This window comes from Onychostruthus taczanowskii, unplaced genomic scaffold (genome assembly GCF_017590055.1).
Source record: "Onychostruthus taczanowskii isolate IOZ18803 unplaced genomic scaffold, ASM1759005v1 scaffold75, whole genome shotgun sequence".
Taxonomy (NCBI): domain Eukaryota; kingdom Metazoa; phylum Chordata; class Aves; order Passeriformes; family Passeridae; genus Onychostruthus; species Onychostruthus taczanowskii.
The window spans coordinates 446,648-470,629 of NW_024505339.1; the positions used below are offsets into that span (position 1 = coordinate 446,648).

A 23,982-nucleotide genomic window follows, 5' to 3' on the forward strand; every position below is an offset into this window, starting at 1 on the left:
GCCAAACAGCGCTGGGGTGTGACGTGGTCTGTGGGCACACAAATGTCCTTCCCCTGCAATTCCTGTGCCCAGAACACAGCCCAAGGTTCCTGTGGATCCCATCCATCCATGCAGGCCGTGGTTGGAATCTCAGGGCACGGTGTCTGTCAGGGGCAGCTGGGCAGCAGGACCCACGCTCACCATCCCTGTAAATATTTTGCATTATCCTTCCCACTGCTGGCTTCCCTCACGCTCTCTTCTGTCTTAAGAAAGTCTTTTGGATCATTTTGCCCACAGCTGCAAAATCCAATGCAATTCTTATTATCATTCAAACACAGAACTGAGTTCCCCTGAGTCTCACCTAAAATAGCACCTTTAAAACAGGCACCACATGAATAATTCTGATGAAAAGCCATGACACTGGAGATACATGTTAATTGAAATTTAAAAGTACACAGAACAAATGTTTCTCCTTATATATACACACATAAAATAGAAAACTAAAAATATAATTCATAGTACTTGGTCATCACAGGTAATTAAATAAGAGCTACAGAAATGCATTACAGAGTCCTCTGAATAAAAAATAAAGTCTGGAATTGCATTGCATTGAACTAATTTTGTTCACCTGGGGAAGAAATATTGACTTCTGATTTTTCTAAAGTGGTTAAATGCAAAAATTAATTCAGAAGAACTTCCAGTGTGGTAACTCTTCATGTAGGAAAATGCAACAGCATGGAAAAGCCAAGGAGGAAAGGTAATGTTGTGACTGGAGCAAAAATCCTCCATCAGGAATTCTATTTCTGCCCTGTTAGTTCATGGGGAGGCACAGACACACAGTAATAAATACACAGCAATAAACTCCAATTACACCCTGGGACTGCACAGAGGAAAACAGACCAGCAAAGCCACTGGGATCTGATTTTCCAGCTGATGGGACCAAGCCCCCAGTAACACTGACAGTCAATGCAAGAGCTGCAAATGTACCCAGAACCTTGTGACTTCAAAATGACATACTTCATTTAGTCATCTTCAGAACTGAAATGCTTTGCTTTTCTCCACAACAAGAACTTTTTTGTTTCAGTCTACAAAATGAGTTTCTCATGAGTTAAGGATTCCAAAACCAGCAGATTGGGATCACAATGACCTTAATTTTCCACAAAAGGAAGAAATATCTCACATTTGACCTTTTTTATCCAGTGAAACGTCTCAAGCCAAGTTTGAGGAGCATCAGGCAAACTTGGACAGCAACAGTTTGAGAGGCTCAGAACTGACCCAGTGAAATAATCCCATTTATTTCAGCTCAGCTGCTCTGAATAAATGGGTGCAAGCCATCAGACTGTGTCACTGAAAGTTTGTGTTCCAGCTGGCTACAGCTGTCCAAAACAGCCACAAAGCTTTCAGCCTCCACTGCTGATGCTTTCAACCTTCAGAAGAGCCACACGTCAAGCACAGCACAACTAAACAGAAGTTTCAGGCAAATCATCCATTTCTTCAAACGTATTCAGGGTGTTTTTGCTATTAGTTCTTGAATTATCTTGAATTTTGCTTGGATCTGCAAAAAAATGCATTGTAAACAAAACAGGATATGGTAGAAACTGTATAGCTAAGATCAGAATTTTGCACCTTTTTTTTTTTCTTTTTTGTTAAAAACATGTATTATTTAAACAGCAAGCTCTCAGTTTGCTACCATATCTTCTACAGAAATTTTTCACCCCAGAGGGAGCTCATTTCTCCAGGACACTCCTGTTCTGGCAGCAGATGGATGTCTTGGATTTCCTGGCCAACATTTATGTCACCCAATATATATGTTACAGAACTTGTTTGTCACCAACCCTCTCTCCAAGTCTTTAAAAGTAATTTAACACCACTGCCATATTAACCATTAGTTTCTCTAGCAATAATATGTGGTTTAATATAAGAGCTTATATTTTAAAGGTATAAAACTCTATCAAAAACATTTCTAAGAAGAAAAGATTCTGCAAATAGGTTGTCATAAAACTCCACAGTACCTGTTGGCCCTGGATCTTCATTAATAAATGAAACATGGGTTTTCCACTCGGTCCATTTCACTTCATTAATCCTGTTTACATTGTACATAAATTGTGTTATCATCATGAATTATCCCCCAGCTACATCCCTGACCTTCCCCCTTTGTTCCTTCCTGGGATTGTCACACTTGACCACCTGCTTTGCTGGCACTAAAGCCTGAATGTCTTTTGCACTATATGAAGGTGAGAATAATACCAAGACTGCTTCATAATTTCACACATTGTTAGCACAGCCTTGAAATATTTAAGTCTTTTTCATTAAACAGCACAGTTCTTTAATATGGTAATCATCAATTACCAATCAACTTAACTGTGATTGCTTTTAAGCTGACATTCAAAGGAGATTATGATAAAGTGACATTTACTGCAAACAGATTTGATGCTTTTACAGTCAAAACATATGAAGATTAAAATAATTTCTTACCAAAAAATTGCCTACATAAAAATGTATACATTTTCCCTATTCAAACAACTGGTTACAACTGAAAAAAAAAAATCCAAATTATGTTTTTGTACACCTAGTATAGTTTGTAGAGATAATAGACATATTTTAAAGAGGGTTTTGAGGAAAAATAACCTTGAAGCAGCACAAAGAGAGCAGAAATGATAGCACATGATTCCAGCTTTGCTTTACCTTAAACACACCCTGGTGTCATTTTCAGCCACTTTACACCGTTCTCCCAGCTGGAATTTCTTCCTCAGGCATTTTGGTAAGAATTTTTCAAATTCCAAAATAGTCCTGGCTCTCTATTGGCAGTAAATAGTAAAATGAGTGTGGTTAGTCATGGTCTGATTTCACAGCATGCAGTTTGCAACAGGTCAAGCCTCCACCCACAGCCAACACCAAAACCAGCAAATCACTGATAATTTGTGCAAATAGGAATTCAGACTCCTGGAAAAATGGTGAATATATCATCCTGTGATATATCCTGGGGAAAGAAAGTCATGACAGTGCATGAGTTGAAAATCCAAGCCATGATAACCTTTAGGATTGTTAATTCCAAAGTTCCTACATTTCTCTAATAGTGGAATTATTTATTTTTATTATTCACACACAAAACCAAATGAGGATTATCTTTAACACTTAACCTGCTGTGTCAGCATGAGGGTTTTAGCCCAAGCATCTCCCAATCTCCCAAACAAACCTGGAGTTTCCAGATGTGCTCACTCTCCTTAGAAATATCCTCCACAGTCTCTCCCATTAATGCAATCAGCATGTTCAAGAGAAGAACAAAAGTCAGCACAACGAAAGTAATGAGGAGCAGGAGGAACAGGACAGGGTACTTGGAGTTCTGCTGGATCTCCAGGTCACCCAGCCCCAGGGTGAGCTTGAAGAGATCCATCAGGACAGGCCCCAGGCTGCTGTTGGAGTGGCATTCCCCACCCTCCTGGCACGTCTCAATCAGGGCAGCCAGAGCTGAGAAGGAAGCACAAGGAAGTTTCAGTCACAATCATTATTTAGGAATACAGGCACTTCATCCCAAAGAATTCAAACTGCTGAAGAGAGCCAGAGCTGCCCGGCCACACAGAGCAGCCAGCTGACAGCTCCAGGAAAGAGCCCACATCAAATGAGATTCCAGGGATTTGAGACCAAGGCAAATCTGTTCACACCTAAACTTAACATCCAGAAGAAACCCCAACATGAGCTCTCATGAAAACAGGGTTCTTATTCATAATAATGCTAAAATTTTTACTCACACAGAGCATCAGTGCTTTTCTCCAGTGATATTTACCTACGCCAAATCCCAGCAAAAACACCATGTACACAACTAAAAACTTGATCACATCGTGCAGGATGACCTGAAAATGGAATGAAACAATTGACAGAAATTAAAATTCAGAGCTAGCTTTGTGCTTTTGAATTCTGCAGGGGTACAGGTGAGGCACACACTAAAGCATCAGACTGCCTTCCTTGAGCAAACAAACCCAAAGGTCTGATTTTTTATCTCATGTCTGATGTGCTCTCTGAGAGTGACTAATTCTGTACAATACAGACATTACAGATTATGATGCAATTAAATTGCAGAACTACATTAGCTAGAAAAAACACAAGCTACTCACATATTTAATGTAATAAAAATGTCAATATTAAGATACAAACTAGTTCCTGCTGTTGAAGAAGAACAAATATTGTGTTCTGCTGAAATAATGCAGACAAACTGGAAAGAAGGCATTTAAAAATGAACTATAAAATACATATAATTGCTAAATATACTTGATTTGGATTGTAGGACAATGGAGTATTATCAGGCAGGTAAAAGAAAAGAAAAACTTGCCTTTTGTATCATCACACTGTAAATGCCCATGGACTGGAAACCTCTGGTGAAATAGAGCATATTGGCCCAGCCAAGGGCCATTGCCAAAACAAGACACACCAGGTGTTCTTTGTAGGAAAACAAGTACAAAAAGACAGAGAAGATCACAAGCAAAGCTTGTATAAAACTGTTAAAAAACAAACATATATGTAAAAGAGAAATTACTAGCACAAAACCAACAACAGAATGGAAAAATACGAAAACAAGATTTCTTTGCTCTTTAGGCTTAATTTCTAATTTCATGCTGCTTTTTTATTCTCCCCATGAAAATGGCATTATAGTTTAATGATAAAATAGGTCAGTGCAAGCAGTATATTAACATATAAGGATTCTATTTATTAAAGCTTAATTTAGGTAAACTGTTCTCCCCAAAACAGCTGCTCAATGCAGATATTGCTGACAGAATTGTAAGAATCCTTACAATATCTCAAAAGCCATTTAATTGCAGCTTTAGATTAAGAATTGATAGAATCATTACAGATTTTCCACAAACAGGGAAGACACTGGCACGAGGGAAAAATCCACTCCATGCACATCAACCCTGGCATTGTCACTGACAGTGGAACCCAGAGTTTGTGTTACAGAAAAGCTGCAGGCAAACTTACATCCATCCCTCTAAAACTGATAATTTTGAGGGGGAAAAGTGAATATCTGCTACAGGAGCACATTCTCTGTGACCATGAGATGGACAATTTTATATACAGTAGAAAAAAAAAATATCTACATGTCAGACTTACAATGCAAAGTGGAACCAGGCATCAGAGAGGATGGACTGCAGGTCTGAGGGCCTGAGCAGGAAGATGGCCACACTCTGAGCAGGCAGAAACAGAAAATGCAGGCATGGTAAAGAGAAAACAGACCTCAAAATCTATTTTTCAAAATAATTTAACTGGTGTTCTGAACTATTCCATCTACTGATAAGATGGGGTAACCTCTAGAGTTAATTTTTTATAGGGCTGTAAATTCAAAGGTTAAAATTCTGTCATCTCTGGCACAATTTAAGTTACTGTTTTTAATTACTTACATGGCAAAATTATACCATGGGATTTGTTTTTCATTACAACTTGCAATTCTTTTGTCCTTAAAGCCAATAATTTGACAATACTGATATAATACAAATATCAGATCTCTGCACGGACAATTTGAAAAACAAACATCCTTATATTTGTTTCACAGTTGTAATCACATATATAACCAGGGTCATTCTGAATAAGTGATTGTGCCAAAGATTTGACAATTACACATATCAAAATACTCCATGTGTAATACCAATATCAGCAACAGCATATTCATAAATTTAGAGAAGTTCTTTACAAATTAGCTGTATGTTTTTTACCAAAAAAAAAAAAAAATCTTACCTCTTTTATGGCTAAAAATATTGCTCCTAACATAACCATCACCTGTCCTGACAACTGCAGCCACCCCACCCCTCGGGTCAGAGCCAGGGGATAAGGAGGAGCCTGCAGAACAAATCCAGAAGGAAAATCTCAGTTCCATCCCTGAAGGGTGAAAGGCAAAGCAACAGAAACTCTCCCACCTGTAACTCTCTGGGTTCACAATTTCTCCCCTTCCAGGGAGAATTTTCTTGATGTGTTTACACAATCAACCCCCTAAGAGTGATGTTTCAAGTATCAGATGTTTCTTTCTTAAAGGAAAACCAAAATACCCTCTTTCCTTCAGAAATTTCACTGAGTCTTTGTATCATTTATTTGTATTTTAGGTCACTTCCACAAAATGCAATTCTGATGTTCCTATACTGATGTGGGGACGTGGTCTCTCTATACCCAGATATTCCAATACCTGTCCTTGTTTTAGCATTTCAAACCCAATTCAGGAAACACTATTGCTTTTAAGTCAGTACATTTGGTGAGGTTGAGCTGCTGCACTCACTTCGTTTTCATTGGGCCTGTGGTAGGAAACCAACGTTAATGTTACATTGTACAGGAAATAAAACCAGCAGGACATGAAGAACATGTGCCGTGCAAACTTCTTCCACTTCATCCTCAGCAGTGAGTTCAGAGGCTCCAAAGTCAGCATCTCGTGACGATTCTGAGGAGGGAAAAAAAAATAAATTAAAAATTTAAATATTTCAACTCATTGCCTGTAAGGAAACTGAATTTTAAGTGTGACTTTTGTGTATTTCACTCCATGCTATCCTTGCTGCCCTAGAAACACCTCTGTGCTCAGGGATGTGCCAGACCTCCCTGGGATGGAAAAGACACTTCCAAAATCACTAACCTGTGTTGCAGGAGCTGAATGCACATTTGCTTACAGCTGACATTATGCAGCAGCATAAATTTCATCTTGCTCCTGATACAAAAACTGAGAATCAAAAATTACTGTCCACAAGTAATTCAGTTGTTTGCAAGGCTGACAATTCTAATATGGGGATATTGCTAGAAAAAAAATTATATTTTAATATATATTCTAATAGTTTATTATTAGAGTAATTATTATATTATAGTATTATAATAGTATTCTTATATATTTAATAATGTAATCTTTTATCATAATAATACTTTATTATACATTTATAATAGAATAAATATTTTATATAATAGGCAACTTACCCCAATATTTGTATTATAGACAATGATTTCCAGCACTGAGTTGTCAGCAGTGGTGTCCAGCTCTGTCAGGTCATACAGAGAAGACTGAACAGGACCATAAGCCCAGTCTGTGAATTTTCTTGACAGGCTCCTGTTTGCCTTCTCTCTGATCTCTCTGCTCAGGATGTACTTCAGAATCTAAAACATGAACAAATGATTTGTCAGCAGCTGTTCAGGGAAAGGACAAACACATTAATACATGAATTGCCCAAACTCTCACCTTTTATCTGCAACATTTTGTACAGTTGTTCAATTTAATGTATTTGTAATTTTGTTATTCAGTGAGGGGTGCTGGAGGTGAAAAACCTCTAAGAAATAAGTTCAGTGGTTTTAATGCCTTCAGATTTTCTGTCAGAGAGATTTTTCTGAAGAATGAAAGCACAGTTTTCCCTGTGTTTATTTATGCCTTCCTTGAACTTAATTCTTTTCTAAATCATCCCAGTGCCAATTCTTTACACTGCAGTGGATTTATGCAAACCAAACTCTACAGCAGTACAACAGAGCAGTTCTAGTGAGATTTCTGAAATTGTTTGGTGGTAAATGGAGAATTTCTGCACAACAGAAGGCTGGTTCTAAACAGCTTGTGTAGTTTGTACAGAGAGAGGGAGTTACAGAGAAACCTTGAAGCATTAAAACAACACTGCAGTGGAAATATTTGTGTTTTGAACAAAATTAGCTCACTAATACTGACAGAAAACAGCACAACCAGCCTGGATAGAGACCTGTCAGAGCACAAGTTTCTCTTAGATGCTGCTGAAATCACACCCACCTCTAATTTCCCAGTTTTTGCAGCTAATTGCAGCGGTGTCAAACCCTCCTTATTCTTGGTTGTTTCCAGATTCCTGTCTTTACTTTTCAGCAGAATCATGTCATACATTCTGATCACAAAGTCATTCTGTGTTTTGGAGTCCTCTGCCACGGTCACTAATGCATGGAGGATGTTGTTTCCTCTGGAATCCTGGGAGGAAATGTTGGTCCTGGCATTGTCCATTAACAGCTCAATTATGTCTGGCTGGTTGGTACATGCTGCCAAAGCCAGTGCAGTCTCACCTGCAGAATCACAAAATACAACAAGTGGTCATGATTTATTTCATCAGAATAAAAAATATTGTGTTAAATATCTTAATATATGAAAGCTCATTTATATATTGTTTGGATTAAGCTCTTGTTTTATGGAAGTTTTGGGTATTCCTTGTTAACTTTTCCAGAAATATCTCAATTCCACTTACCAAAATAAAAGCCTTCATGCTTGTGTTTGGGATTAAAGAAAATACCCTGGGCATGAGCATTGACATCAGCTCCTTTCTCTATGAGGCTCTGAGTTATTTCATACTGTCTCCTCTCAATGGCAATATTTAGAGCTGTCTGGCCTGAAAAAGCAGACACAGGAATTTAGGGCTGAGTCTCTCAAGCACACTCTGAAACATTAATGATGTTTCACAAAGGATGGCACCAGTGGTAATGAATAAAAGTTGGTTCAAGGGATTTAAACCATTATTATTTTATGGAGGTTATGTTTAACCATATACCTGAAACTGCTATCAGATGGCAATACCTTTATATGCCTCTTCTGTGTATGCTGCATTGATAAATCTCTCCAAAATGCCATTTTCCTCTGCAAAGGACAGGAGCATGTTCACTATCTCGTTTGTGTTCTGGTTGATGTTCAGCAGAGCTTTCATCAGACAAGTTTTGCCAGTGTCTGAAGCCGTGAACTTCTTCATCAGGTAATCTACAAGAGTGAAATTTGAGATTAGATAATTGTTATTTATTAAACTTCTGCTCATTAGGGGTGAAACCTGATGGATATAGATGAACACAAACTATTTCCCAAACTATGACTCCATCCTGTTCCCTTCGTTCTTGAGCACCAAGGCAACCTTGGTGTTCCTGTTGGACATCCTGGTGCCATAACTCTCAAATTCCCAGGGAAATAAAGATAATTCCTAGGGGAAAAAAGATAATTCACAGGGAAATAAAGACATTCCCAGGGAAATAAAGACCATTTCCAGAGAAATAAAGACCATTCCCAGGTTTAGGCTGCCCCTGAGCTTCCAGGAAAGCTGGCAGCCCTCCCCTGATACCTTGTGAAGGCTGACCTAGAACAGAGGCTAGATGGAGTTAAAGAATAAAATAGGGATTTATTAAAAGGATCTCCTCCATGGATGCACCTTGGGCAGCACAAGAGCCCAGCCAGGGCTGCACCCAAGATGAACCAAAATGGTCCCAAAATGCACGAGCGCTCACGGAGTCTCTCACTTTGACCAGTTCTGCTCCATTTGCATATTGGATTTAATTATCCAATTACAGCTTTAGTTATGAAGTCCCATCCCTCTTGTTTTTCTCTCTTCAGCCCACGTTGTTTGTGCTCTTGGACTGAGATTTGGACCATTTATCCTTGGTCCCCAGCTGGAGAAGGAATTGTTTCATCTCCCTGCTCTGTGAAGAGACCTCACCATCCCCTAATACAAAGCTCAGAACTGCACACTGAATCAGTAGAGAATCTAAAAAACCACAAAATCCAGCAGCTGAGGCAGCAGCCCGGGTGCCTGCAGGGCTCACCTGGCACGGGCAGGGAGGTGCAGGCCCCCGAGCGCTCCCTGAGCTCGGCCAGCAGCCGCTGCAGCTCCTCCGCGTTGCCCTCGGACACTGCCCGGAACAGGTTCCTCTTCAGCTTCTTCCTGGCACTCCTCAGCTCAGGGCCTGGGCATGTGGTAGCACTGAATTGTAAGAAATCATCATGAAGTTGCTGGTGTAATTTATCCTGGTTTATTTTATTTTTAAGAAGGGTAAAAGCAAATGCAGTTGTTGGCCCCAGACTGGATGAACTTGCCCCGCTGCCACGGATAGCTCAGAATATTTCTCACATTGCTCATTTGCAGTTGAGTGGGCTGTTGAGAGGCTGCTTTATTATAAACAGCACATTTTTCAAGTATTTTATGTTTTATTCAGTTTATCCATTCCTCTAGAATAAAGGCTAAGGAACTCTTCTTTGCTCTGCCACAGTGCTGAGGTTACCTGGGGCTGCTCTCACAGCTGAAGAGAGATCTTAACCTCACATCTTACACCACTTTCTGATCATCCTTTCTTCTGGAAAAAATTATTTAATATTTCCCCCAAGCAGAAATACTCCATGCCTGGTTGTGGTGTGTGGGTCCTGTGTTGCCATCTAAAAATCACCCATTTTATATATAAAGAATCCTCACACTAAATATGAAAATTGAGAGATTAGAGTTGTTTATTTCAATATTTAGTTATTAAAGGATCAGAAAGGCATGCACACATGACCTTTTTTTTTTTCTAAAACATGCCAGAAAAAATAGGTAATATCTACCCTTCCACAGACTGAACCAATTGAAAATGTGCTGAGAAATATTTGTGTCTCCACTCACCCACAGCTGTCCACGTTAGCTTTGCTCTGCCACAATGCTGAGGTTACCTGGGGCTGCTCTCACAGCTGAAGAGAGATCTTAACCTCACATCTTACACCACTTTCTGATCATCCTTTCTTCTGGAAAAAGAATTATTTAATATTTCCCCCAAGCAAAAATATTCCATGCCTGGTTGTGGTGTGTGGGTCCTGTGTTGCCATCTAAAAACCACCCATTTTATATGAAGAATCCTCACACTAAATACGAAAATTGAGAGATTAGAGTTGTTTATATCAATATTTAGTTATTAAAGGATCAGAAAGGCATGCACACATGACCTTTTTTTTTCTAAAACATGCCAGGAAAAATAGGTAATATCTACCCTTCCACAGACTGAACCAATTGAAAATGTGCTGAGAAATATTTGTGTCTCCACTCACCCACAGCTGTCCACGTTAGGGCTGTATTCAGTGGCATCATCCTGAAGGGACTGGGGGGAATCCATGTCTTCCCCATTTGCAGATGCACTGCAGAGAAAGAAAAGCAAATGTGCCAAGATATTAGCAGGTATTTTGGCAAACTGCATGAAGAAACAGTCAATGGTAGGTTAGAGTATCTGCACTAGAGCTTAAATTAGTCCAGTTTGACATTGGCCTTTTAATTCTATCATTTTATCTCCCACATGGATTTTAAAGTGAGTGATAAAAATGAAGAGACTCATAGGATTTTATTATATTTTAAAAAAGACCACATTAGGAAAGCAATCTGCTTTTTGTTTTATTATTTCACTACACATCCTGAAACCGTGGGAACTTTTTTTTTTTTCCTTTTTAATAATCACTGCTTTTTATGCATCACCCTGAATGCTTGAAGCTTGCATTCTTCCTTTTCACATGCTTAATTTGTCATCTGGCACAAAACAAGTGCTAAATCAGTAGCAGTGAGGGGGTTGCAAGCCCACAATGAAAGATTTACCTAAAGATTTACTACACAGAACACTGGAGGCAATTCAGGAATGTTTTGTGGCTGACTTGACTGAAAGAAATTGAGGACTGGGCCCTAAATAGATGTGTAGGTGATATATTTAAAGGATTTTCAATGGCATTGATACTTTGTAATTGCTGTGCATAATTTCCACACAGTCCTAAAAGCAGATCTGACTTAGAAAAATTAAGATAAATGAGTTTCTTACTTGTATTATTGTTTTCTCTAAGGTTCAGATTGGATGAACTACCTCAGGTTAATAATTTAGGGAACCTGAGCTATTAATTATTGGCAAAACAGATGCATGGACAGCACTGCTCTGCAGGTATTCCCTTCTCTTTGAATTAAATCTGGGAGCTCTGAGTCCATTCCTAATCCATCTGTGACCCCTCTGCAGAAAGCTGAGTAATGTGGTGACAAAGCACATGTGCAGGTCACTTCCTGAGTGACAGGGGGAAATTTGGACACCTCTCCTCTGAAACCAAAATCAGCCTGTCAGCCAATTCCTAAAAGCTGACCAGACACCCTCAGCCACAAAAACCTTTGGCCATTCTGGGCCTGTGCCTGATTTGTGACATATTTCCCTTACTCATAATTATTGGTTGTTAGCACCCCGCACATTTTTTTAAAATAAATGTATTCTTCTCAGTCATAATTTTTCTCTATTCATTCAGCATAAATGGCTGCTTTAAATATTTCAAATTCAGCATTTCCACGTTTGATTGTTAATGAGCAATAGAGGGAAGACGTCAGCAACCAGCTGGGAACAGCTAAATTAGGCTGTGGTCTTCACACAGCAGAAAACACCCAAATGAGAGCATGGAGTTTGTTCTAATAAGAGGCTAAGATTTAAAAAAAAAAACAAACTGATTTTAGATTTATTCAGATCTGAAGCCTGATTTATTCCATAGAAACGACAGCAGTAGATAAAACCAGAGATAAATCTCCAGTGAAGTTCTGTCTTTGAAGTGACCAAAAGCTGTAAAAAGTCATGTGAAATCCTGGCACTGAGGCCCAAGGAGAATTAAGGGGAAGAAAATGGATATATTTGCAGCAGGATCATTGCTTGTGAATCTGGAACTTACCAGGGGCGAATGTTGGAATCCATGGGTTTGGAAAACACAGGGGGAGAGGTGTTATTGGGACTGGCATTGCTTTCAAAACCATCAATCTCCAGGAAAAAGTGGGAACTGTTGAAGACATCGTATTTTAAAAAGTATCAGTGATAAAAGGCAAGCCCAACCATGAACCAAGAAAAGAACTACCAAGGGCAAGCTTGATAATTTATCTCTCCTGGCATTAAAGCTGAGCTGGAGCTGAGGCTTATCTGCTTTCCCTGAGGGGATCCCAGCCTGTGCCCAGCTCTTCCAGGCTGGCAGATGGGCAAAATTCCCAAGGTATTTTTGGAACACATGTCATCATATCCTGACATGTGTGAGCAGCAGTCTCTAAACCAGCCATGCACCCAGTTCCTGTCACTGCCCAGCCACACAAAAATGATTTTTTTAAATCCCAGTCCCTGCTCTTCCAGCCAGGAGCCCTCAGGATGGATAATTTCAAACAGTGATTGTGATTAAATCAGAAAGTTTGAAAGGCCACACGTTGAGTGACATCAGGCATTTCCACCAGCCAGGGCTGAATGTGTCCCCTTGCCTGCATGACATTTAATTGTTTTCCCTATAAATGATTATATAAATATCGATAGTGAAAATAAATAAAATTTGGAACGACACAGACAAAGTGATATGAAAAGAAAGATTTCACCTTTTAAAATCCTGCAGAGTTGAGAGGCAAAAATCAATGGCTTGGTTTTACTGGATCTCAGTAAAACATTGCTACAGCTCCCACAGACTGAGGAGTTTCAGGGGTGGATGCAGCAACTCCCACAGGGGCTGTTGTTCAGAAAGTGCCTTACATCTCTAAAATCTTGCAGTAGTCACCTGGAAAACCTTTCCAATTCACCCAATATTTATGTGTTTGTCCATAGGGCATGTCTTATCTAACTGCACTTCCAACAAGATTTTTTTGGGGAAGAGAAAGTAGTTGCATTGATGGTAAAATGAAAGAAAGAAAAAAAAAAAAAAAAAAAGAGGTATTATTTAAAATGGTATTATTAGAACACCACAGAATAAGCTACTGATATTTGCTAAAACCAGCAGTATCTAGTTGACCTCCTTTTCCAGTGGCTCCATGGTCCAGGTGTTAATTCTGGCACCCAACAGCTGTGCAGACCCTGGGAAGGGAACCCTGCTTTGGGGGCTGACAGAGCTCACCTCTCCTGGCTTTGGGCTACCTGGGCATGTCATGGGAGGGAAATGACACCCCAAAGCCACCGTGCAAAGCAGGGTGCCATCAAATAGCCGGGTGCTGACGTGGCTGGGTGCTCTGCCCACAGCAGCTCTGCCAGCCTCTCCCCACCCTGCCTCCCCTCGCATTTCCTGTGCTTAATTACAGCCCCAGAACACCCCAATTCCAGGGGCTTCCAGCAGGGAATGCCACTGCCTGTAAGAAAGTGAATGTTGAGAGTGAGAAATGCCACGCTGGGAGTGCAGCAGCTCTGCTGGGCCAGGGGAGGGAGAGTTTTGAAGGAACAGCATGAAGCAGCATTGGAACATATAATTAATAGAATGTGTTAAAGCCCTGCATTAAAATCCACGTGATGTGGGTGCTGTGTGGTGCAGGAATGCTGCCAGCCACACCCTGAGCTCTGGCTTGAGAGGTGGGAAAAACCCCAGGGTTCCTGTTCCTGAGGCCACAAGGAGTGTGAGATTGGGGTTCAGTAATTGAGGCTTGGCTTTGGCAATGTTCCTGTAACTCCACAATCTGCCAGGGAATTGCCCCTTTTGAAGTGCTGGGTGTATCATGAGCTGTTCAGACATTTAGTCTCTCCCCATATGCCACCAAAGAGCTTCTCTTCTTGAATTTAATGACAAAAAGAGAAACTGGACCACCCATGCAGTGGATCTCAAATAACTAATGGCACCATTCCTGTGAAAAGTGATTCCTCTGATTATTGAGAATTACAAATGTCAGAACAGCCACAATTGGCCAGGTCTTCAGAGTTTCAGAAATTGCCATAATAACCAGTAATTATTCAGAATGAAAAGTTTATGAATGAAAATTTATCCTCACTCTACAGGAACTTAGTTGATTTCATAGTATCAGGCAGGAATTCCAGCTCATATTTCCCCATTCATATTAAATACAAACCCTCAATCCCTTTATTAATTCTCTAACATCAATTATGAATGAAAGTGAATATTTTATAAAACAGAAAAAAAGTCTCATTAATCAGACTAATGAAAAAGAGAGTGAGTTTAGGTTTCTGTTTGTGATAGAATTTTTCAAACCTCCTGCCCTCAGCCTTTCCGTAGCCTCACATGGAAATGTGACAGATTAAGTCTGAAATGCTCCCTTTTTTCAGGCCAGCCTCTTACATAAAACCTGGTGTGTTCTTCCATGTGATCTCTTAAAAAGATCACTTCATACCAAACATTAACCATCATTAGATCAGATCCTTGTGAGGTTGCACAGAACAAAGGTGTTGGTGGTATTTCAGTGCAAAGATCTCCTAAAGGAGACAAAGCAGGGAGTTTTAGTGGTTTGGGCTGAGCTCAGTCCTACCTTTTCTTGGTGGGAGTGCCTTCAGTCACTTTTTTCTCTTGCTGGTTTGCAGGGGGATTTCCAGGTGGGTTTGTTTTCTTGCCCATTAGTGGAACAATTTCGTTGTTATCTTTAATCATGTTTCTGCAGTAGAGAGACATTGGTTACTTGGGTCCTGTTCCTTTGAAGGAAGTTTTACCTGTTTACAGTCTCTTCAGTGTAAACACACAAATACTGATTCTTTTTTCCCCCAAGTTTCTCTTTTTCAGCTGTTAAGGTCACACCTCCACCCTTTCATGTGTCAAATCTGGAGGGTTCCACACATGACTCATTAAATTTCAGTCTATGACAAGTGACATTAAAAGTGGTACCAGGAGAGCCATAAATTCAAGCCTGTGCCTAAATTAAACTGAAGGGAGCCTGTCAGTCCCAGTGACAGTGTGTGTTATTAAGAGAAAAAGAAAGAAGACTTTTTAAAGTAGCCCTAAATTTGGGCATATTTCAGTTAATCTGAGCAGTCTGCTCTTGACCAAGATAATTTCAGAAAAGTGGTAAATCCCAGGAAGATCTGTGCAACAGCAAACAGATAAAGGAATGTTCCAGATGTGAAAAGAGCAAAGAAAAATCCCTGAAAGTTTTCACTGCATTGGAACAGCAAAAGCAGCAGACTGAAAATGATGCCCAAGGTGAGCTCAGCTAAATTATCACATGGATAACATCCAGGATTTGTGTCCTGGTGATTTCCCAATATTTCCCCAGGAAAAAGAAAAAAACCCATGATTTTGCTGGAGGGAATGACCACCAGCACATGACACAAAAGGGTCTTGATGCAGTTACCTGCCTAGGAACACCCACAGCATGAATTCTCTAGGGAATAATGAATAACTATCTCCCTGTTTCTCAATCTAATACTCAAGGGCATCATTTTAAATGGCCCAGGATAATTTGAAAGCAAGAAGGTGAATTCAGGATACATTAAAATTCACTGAAGGTACACCCAAGGAGATTTATGAGGTCAGGGATCCATTCCCAAGGAAATCAGGGGAGTGGCCTCCATACCCAAGAACAAATGGTAAAAATAATTTGCCTGCAAAGTTTTAGCAAAATCAACCACACATTTTTCCCCCTCCTACTCCACTTTCCTTGATGTGACAAATGTACACACACATATTTTCTGCTCCTGTCACAATGCTGTCAGTGTGCCTTAGCACCAGGATCCCTCCATTCTGGGAGTATCAAGACACAGAAAGCAGATTGTTCAGAGTGTTTGAAAAGACATGACACCTGGTGTGAGAGAGGAGCCAAGAATATCAAATACACTGGTATTGGAGTGAAAATCTATTAATGCATAAACAACAAATGTTTAATTATGGCAATTTTCAATCCCAAGTACAGAGAGCTGAGAATTTACAGGGTCCAAACACTCCTAAGTGCAGCTGTAATCTCTTGGCACTCTGTGGAATAGGAACTTGAAATATTGGAAAGGACTCCTTACCTTCCAAAGGCTGGCTGAAGAAACAGGCATGAAAATAAATTTTTATTGTGTTTTCTACCATTGGCAGGTGTGTTCACACTAGGAAACATTCCTAGTTTGGATGAATTCCCTAAGAATTCATATCACAGCTTTCATAGAAATAATTTATAAAGGGAAAAATATTTTTGCATACAAAGTACACCACAGCTTCTAGTAAATGCAGAGAAGAGCTGAATTTGGAGATGACACAGTGGAGGGGGGAAGAGGGGCTTTGTCTGTGCCACTGGAAATGCCACTCCCGTAGTCCCCAGGACATGTTGTGTCACTGAACACACTGATAAACATTTACTCTAAACACAGCTAAAACAAATGACTGTTATCCTGCTTAGTTCATAAATAATTCTGCTATTTACTCCTCACCAAGTACTTAAAGAATACAAAGCAGAGTGTAGGGAAATACATCTCCTATCCCAGGGAGGAGGCAAATGATCCCATTTGACATAAATCAAATCATAGGAGACCATGGTGGGCATGGACATTAAATAGCTTCACAAAATAAGGGGAAATACATCTCCCATCCCAGGGAAGAGGCAAATGGGATACTTGACATAAATCAAATCATAGGAGACCATGGTGGGCATGGACATTAAATAGCTTCACAAAATAAGTGACTTTAAAGGAAGAGAACAGTTGAGAACAGATTAAAGAAGTCCAAAAGCCAACAAAAGGAGCTGCCAAGTTGAGAAGGGCTCAGTTGGGTGGGGTGTGAAGTCAGAGGGATGAGAGAGTAGAAGGAAGAGCTGGAGGAATAAAGATCAAGTTCAATTCCTAAATTCCTCTTGTTTGTGAGTGATGCTGGAGCTGCTCAGAGATGGCAACACCTCCCTGCAAGGGCAGCAGCTCCAGCCCCATTTTCAGAGATTTTAGCAGTGACTCAAGAACAGGCTGCACCTCTGAGGAGAGGTGGGAAATAACCAAACATAGCCCTGGAGTTGTGTTGGATGGTGAAGGACTGCTGAACCACAGTGATGTAAGGAAGCAGTTTGGGAAGGAAAAAGAGGACAGATTTCCTGAAGTACAGAGGGACTATGCTTTCAAAAGCACAGAGATGTGACTGTATGCCAGCCAAAAACTCTATTTAAAATGAGATTTTAATCAGCCTGCCCAAGTAAATAACTGCAGGCACTGTAGCAGAAGTACCTTGCTACAGTGCTGAGGCAGCGTCTGCCTCATTTTTAATCACAATTAATTGTGTGCTGAGATGAAAACTAAGCTGGGCTTTCAGCAGCAGCTTCCAGTGCACTGTCATTTTCTGTAATCTCTCACAGAAAGAGTAAAATAGTGCAGCAGCCTGAACAGTGTCAGATCTAAGCAGTGTAGCTTATGTAACCTGATACAGAGTGTTGTCTTTGGTTGTAACTATTTTCTATTCCTATCTCCTTAATTGTCACTTCCAGGCCACCAGAGAAATGGCTTGTTTGAAGTGGCCAGCAAGACAAAACCCCTGCACTGATTTATAGTATCAAGAATGATTTTGAAAGGGATCTGAGGAGTTGGTATCTGCCCTCCAGTGTACTGGAGGTAAGAAAAGGGAATTTATCTGTGATGGTGAATGGGATTCTGCCATTGCTACACATTATCACAGACTCACCTTCTGCTTATCTGAGAACAAGAAGAATCACACATATCTGTATCTTTACATCTCAGGAACAGTTTATAGGACATGGCTAAAGAGAGAATCCTACAAATCAGAAAAACACTCAGCTGTGATGTTGTGGCACAAAGGTCTCCCCTTCCCTGGGGGCAGAGGAGGGGAAGTGACTTTCAGGAGCTGTTTCATTCACAGGCTGCTCAGAACAGACCATGGCACTTCCAGCACCTACAACCTAATTCTTACTGGCCCATAGAAAAATAATACCCCTTCCCGAGGGAAAAGCTGATAAAACTTCATTCTGACTTTTCTGCATTATTTATGAGTCATATCAGCAGAAAGTTACACTTGGTAGGAAGAGCTTCATCTTAAAAACCTGTAAGTTTTTAAACTTTTGAGGGGCATTCATAGACTTCAGGTGCTACCAAGAATGCTCTTCTTTGGTGAGAAATTTTCACTTTCCTATGAAAGTTATTCCTAACAGAAAATTTTTAAGAACTCTGAAAAGCAATATTATGCTTTGAGATTATTTACCTGCCTATTTCTGAATTAAATAAAAAGAAGGGTTTTTCTGAGTTGAAATAACTTATTCTATACCTTATATTTGACTTTCAGTGATCACTACAGTAGCTGAAACTTTTGGTGGAAGATGATGAATGTATTAAAGTTCTGATATTAAATTTTGGATCCCCTTGGCACAGGAATTAGGAAGTGCAACAGTGTTCCAGGCTGACAAACACAAATTAAATCAGGCCTGTCCTTCTTCACTCCTGAATGCCCAAGGAAATAGCACAGCTCAGGAGAGCCATTTAGAGACTAGAAGAACAGAAAGAAGCACAACAGAAATACATGCTCAGTGTGAAGGATGGGTTCCACCTCTCTCTGGAAGATTTCACCCCCAAACACTCACCCTGCTCACAGCACCTCCATGTCGGCGTGGACGGATCCGGGCGGTGAAAACCGAAGCAAGGCCCCGCTGACAACATCCAAAACTCATCTGCCAAAGGAGCAAAACCTCAGTCAGGCTCCAGACTACCCCAAAAACACAAAAGCACCCTGCTCCAGGCATCCAGTGTGCTCAGCTGGGGAGCAGAGCCGGGGGAGCGCCGAGGAACCGCGGCCGCGCCGAGTTTGCTCCATCTGAAATTAGGGAGCAGGGAGAAACTGGCCAGGCAACAACTCCTGACTCCAGAGCTGCTAAAATGGGATGACACACAGGCAGTAATTACACACTGGAGTGTTACTAAAGCTGGGTTGCTCACAGGTGACTTCATGGCAGCAGTGGAGTATCTCAGGTGATTGCTGCTCTGCAGTTTACAAAGGAAAATGGTTGTGCAGCTGCATTTGGGTTGTAAATGACACCTTTATGTCATGCTCAGTTTATTACATAGTATGGACCTACTCAAGGCAGAAAGCAAAAACAAGGAAATGATCCTAAGTGCTACAGCAAGCAAAAATTTTTGCTGTTGCTTCAAAATTTTACAAACTACGTTAGAAAATCTTGTAATTGCACAGCGCTGTCAGGGAAAACGTGGTGGGTGTGTTTAAATTTTTCCCTACCTGTAAAAGTTTTTAATGAATTTGTCCCCACAGGGACTGTGGGAACACAACCAGTTGGGTTTCACATCCCTGTGACAGGCAATGTCTTTTCTACTTTGGAGTTGTTGAGCAATGGTGAACGCAGAATTCTGGTCTGGGACATGCCAGAAGAGTGACCATGAGTTCCTCTGCTCTTTTTATAGAATCTTTGCATTGTCACCAGAAATAGGATGTGAAAAACTCCTATGTCTTTGCAGTCAGACCTGCAAGGTGTATTTACAGCTGCTGGTCTTGAGTTAATTATTAGATAGGAGTTTAAGAATAACTATGTAGGCAGCAAAACAGGAATCTTTTTTTCAGCTGTAGACAAGGGCAGAAAGAAGTCAAGTTTGGGTGGAGGAGTTTTGTTAGGAGGTAGATCAAAATTTGGAAGTAAAACCAAAATAACGTTGGCTACTATAACACAGACATTTTAATCCAAAGACTATGGCATTAAAATACACCTACAAACTGAAGGTAAGCTCCTCCTGTTCATAAATTATCTTTAAAAACAGGTCTGCTGGGTGTTACATTTGCCTCAGACCTTGTGTGAAATGCCAGGAGCACTGCACAGCTCCTGCTCATGAATCAGCTCCCAGGAGCTGCGTGGGGAGAGGGGCTGTGCCCAGGCTGGTTGGGTTTGGCACTGGGGATCCCTTTGCTTGGAGGGGCTGAGCACACATCCAGCTCTGCCTGACAAATTCCTGCTCTGCTCCAAAGCCTGTGCCAGGAAATGTTGTTCACATCTTGCCAAATGCCTGAGCTAAGCTGTGACAACCCAGAGGCAGCTGCTTTGATGCTCTTTTAGTGTAAGAATCTGGAATAAGGACTGGATCCTGCCATTCCCTCCTGCCTGGGACAGCACCAGCTTGGTTCTCAACACAAACTGCAAGGAATTGTTTAATTGAAGTCACTCTGAGGGTGGAAATAGGCAAAGCCACATGAAATCTGGGTGAAGGTACATTTGAGGACTCTTGCTTTACCTCTGATCAACCACAGGAACAGAAATCCTTTTGCTAAGGAGGAAAAATGAGTTTGGCAGCAAGCAGGACTTTGAACTTGGAAAGCAGCTATATCTGAAAGCCCCCAGATCTGTGGGGTTTAGCAGAACACAGCACCCAGCAGCAAGGTCTATTTATAATGTTGTGGCAGTTATCCAGAGAGGGAAAACTGGGACAAGCAGCAGCAGGAGAGGCAGAGCCCTGCTGCCCAGGAAAGGTGCAGGGACTGCAGGAGCTGTGAGCAGCTCACAGCAGCTCCACTCCATCCTGCCTGTGAGCAGCTCTCCCTGCACTGGCAGGGCAGCCTTGACCCCCTGAACCCCAGTGTGGCCTTTCCTCTCAGATTTGGGGAGCAGGAGCCCTGCCTGGTTCTGGCTGATCTTCCTGAAAACAGAATTTTGGGGTGCTGTGAGCCTGAGCTGGGCTGCTTGTGAGGGCAGACTCGAGGGGCAGGAAATGAGAGGCAGAGCTACAGCCAGTCACATCTGTGCAAACATTTTCTTCCAGTTTTAATCATTAACCTGCTCAGCCTTTTTGTTCCCTGCTCCACCCTGATGTTTCTGACAAGGGCAGCATTTTTCAGGAGCTGTGGAGGGTTTTGCAAGAGGATCTGTCATGACCATTTTATAGAGTTTTACAGCAGCCACCAGCTGCTCCAGCTACTGAAGAGATGCCATAAGGGCCAAGAACATTAATGACATGCATCTCCTATTAAAAATTACTTGAAAATTCCAGCTTTGGACAGTCTGTGCAGCACAAATAAGCAGCAGAAGCCCTATGTGGCATTATTTTGTTTTCCTAGCAAGTGTTAGACTCAGTAGAAACCAAAATGAACAAGATGAAGGAAAGCCCAGATGGGAGGGAATGAGCATTTGGAGATCTTCCATCTGACATCAGCGAGTCAGAGCAGCATTTTCTCTTCTGCTGATACAGGACACCATCCCAGGCAAACTCACATTAGAAGTTATTCAGATGTTATATTTTATTCTGTGATTTTCAGTACCCCAACAGAGTCACTTAGGGGAAAATCCACTCTAAATGCATTTTTGACCTTGGGTAACATCAAGAATAATTGCAAATTACTTATTGTCATCATTCCATTCCCCAAGCTCCTTAAAAATAACCCAAAATGTGAGGATTAAAACACTGAGCATACCAGTAGCAGCCTACTTCCCCTGAGCATAGTGTTTAATTGATTCACAGGAGTCTCCCATGATTTTTCACTGTGCTTTCCTCACCCCTCCCCTCAGAGTTAAACTTGTCCTGGGATCACCTCTGTGTGCTGCTACACAAACAGCTTTTCACACCTCTCCAGACAACTGAGTAGCACTTGCAAATATTTATACATGATGCTCACAAATTGCAAGATAAGAGGCTGCTTTATGCAGCTGAGCAACAGGAAAATGAATTAGCCTGCAAGTGTGTGACTGTCACCTACCAGGAGACAGCCTTGTGGGAAGTCATTCCAGGAAAATACATTCCAGGGATGTCACTTACCAGTTGGTGCAGTCTGGGTGCAGGGACAATCAGCCTCTTTAGTAATGCTGGGATGCATTTTTGCACTGGAGATCTGATTCCCAAAGATCCCTGCCAGAAAAGAGCAGTCCCATGCATAAGGGGATGGAGAAGGGTTGCTGGAGCCTCCATCACAAATATATTCCCTGCAACTGTGGTACTGTGTGATTTACTCTTTCTGCTTGGGCAAAAAAACCCAAAAAAACAAGTTATTCTAATTATTTTCTCTTCTTCCAACTACACATCCTGGACTCAGTTGCAGCTGCTGTCCTGAGAGTCCTGCTCAGCACAGGGAGGAGCTCCACTCACAGCACTCCTCAGTCTGTTCCTGCTGTTTTACTTCCTTTTTGCAGCAGGGAAAAGGAACATTTTTATTCTGCATTTGAGCAGTGTTCTGCTGCATCATAGCCAGGGCTCACATTAAGTGTAGAGCAAAGCCTGATCCTGTATCTCAGCTTCTACCCACTCCCTTCCCCCCTTATTACCCCCTCTCCCCACCTGACAGAGTGCTCATTTCCACCTGCAGCTCCCTAATTCCCACATCTGTGCCAATTCCCAATGCAGGCATGGGCTCAGTAATTATTAAGTTGAAATAAATGCAGTAAAACCCCACTTTATGTTAGTGGCATCAATATTTGACTTCAGGCCACAGTTATCCCTTCTCCTGGCAAAGTGTCAGGGCTACCTAAGCACAAGATCATGACAAGCAATGGCAAGAATGGATTTGTTACTTTTTCCCAGTGTGTTTTCCTGCATTTGTGCTGTTCTCAGTCTCCCTGCCACTCTTGAGGCAAAACCTAACAGCCCAAACCTACAGATTCCTTTGCCAGCCCTCACTGGACAGATGTGCAGATCCAGATGTGCAGGGTAGTGGCTGCTCCTCTTGTCCCTGTCCTGTGAGCATGTCCTGCTGCTGCTGCTGTGGGTCACAGGCTGGGCACACAGGGGAGAGGCTCACCAGGCCATAAAACCTTTGGAGGAAAAAATAAAACCAGTTTTAAAAGCAGGAGAGAGGCAATTTTCCTGCAATTGGCTCTTGGCTGAAGAGAGCCAAGCCTCCTGTGTGACACATCCCAGCTCAGAGAGGTCTCCCAAAGCACAGACCTCTCTTGGCTGCTGAGTCTCACTCTCCCAACTAGGTCAGGGTTGTTCTGCAGCTGTTTCAGGCTGAGTTTGGGACTCTTCAGTTGTGGTGCAGAGTTTCTGGTAACACTGGGGAATGAGGCAACATGAAAATGCCTCAAGGAATGCACAGTGAGGAAAGCGTGGCCCCACCTAAATGCTGCATTTTTTTTGGCTCAGGTTTGTGCTGCCACTGCTTGACTCAAGCAGTTTTTGGAGGGTGAGCACCAAAACTGGAGAGGAGCTTTCATGTTCTAAGAAATTCAGGTTGAGCCAATGGTTCAGTCATCTGATTTTTTTAAAAACATCAAACCTCCCTTCTTAGAATGGGGATATTTTTATCTGTCTCATCCATCTAAATCTGGGGAATGGCTCATTTCCATTCCCTCTCCAAAGATCTGTTTAGACCTGTAAAACACCGGAGGGGAACAAAAATCCACTCACTGTCAAGCCTTAAACTGAGAGCTAAACTTCATATCAGCTGCAGCAGCATATGAAATACTCAGGAGACTGAAGTCCCTGCAGGCCCCTTCCACTTTTTGTCAAGTTCTTTCTGGAAAATAAATGAAGAATTGAAGGTTAACATCTTCCAGCTGAAATAAACCCTCAGATGCTTTGTGTCCCCAGAACAAGAGCTCCAAAACCAGCAGGTCCCTCATTGCTGCAGTCAGGAGGGCACTGGATAAATCTGCTGTTTGAAACTTCCAATGATTCCAAAGGGAATTCTTT

At 41.4% G+C, this 23,982-nt stretch overlaps 1 protein-coding gene across 1 annotated transcript; it reads right to left on the reverse strand.

The window, feature by feature from the left end:
* Positions 1 to 1,340: 1,340 nt before the first annotated feature.
* On the reverse strand, positions 1,341 to 22,203 carry TRPV3 (transient receptor potential cation channel subfamily V member 3). Its single transcript, XM_041422973.1, has 19 exons — positions 22,114 to 22,203; positions 18,948 to 19,034; positions 14,934 to 15,056; positions 12,395 to 12,499; positions 10,766 to 10,852; positions 9,517 to 9,674; positions 8,510 to 8,686; positions 8,184 to 8,324; positions 7,724 to 8,004; positions 6,916 to 7,092; positions 6,236 to 6,394; positions 5,704 to 5,805; positions 5,083 to 5,156; positions 4,307 to 4,472; positions 3,764 to 3,830; positions 3,176 to 3,447; positions 2,665 to 2,777; positions 1,992 to 2,062; positions 1,341 to 1,534 (listed from the first exon to the last, which is right to left on the reverse strand). The coding sequence occupies exons 3-19, from the start codon at positions 15,050 to 15,052 to the stop codon at positions 1,440 to 1,442; spliced, it is 2,364 nt and encodes a 787-aa protein (XP_041278907.1). The 5' UTR covers positions 15,053 to 15,056; positions 18,948 to 19,034; positions 22,114 to 22,203; the 3' UTR covers positions 1,341 to 1,439.
* Between the last annotated feature and the right edge of the window lie 1,779 nt (positions 22,204 to 23,982).

Coding starts and splice junctions, on each gene's coding strand:
- TRPV3 (XM_041422973.1), bottom strand. CDS start 15,052: ATGATTAAAGATAACAACGAAATTGTTCCACTAATGGGCAAGAAAACA. Junction 2,778..3,175: donor AGCACATCTGGAAACTCCAG/GTTTGTTTGGGA, acceptor TACTGCCAATAG/AGAGCCAGGACTATTTTGGA. Junction 1,535..1,991: donor TGAAGATCCAGGGCCAACAG/GTACTGTGGAGT, acceptor ATTTTTTTGCAG/ATCCAAGCAAAATTCAAGAT.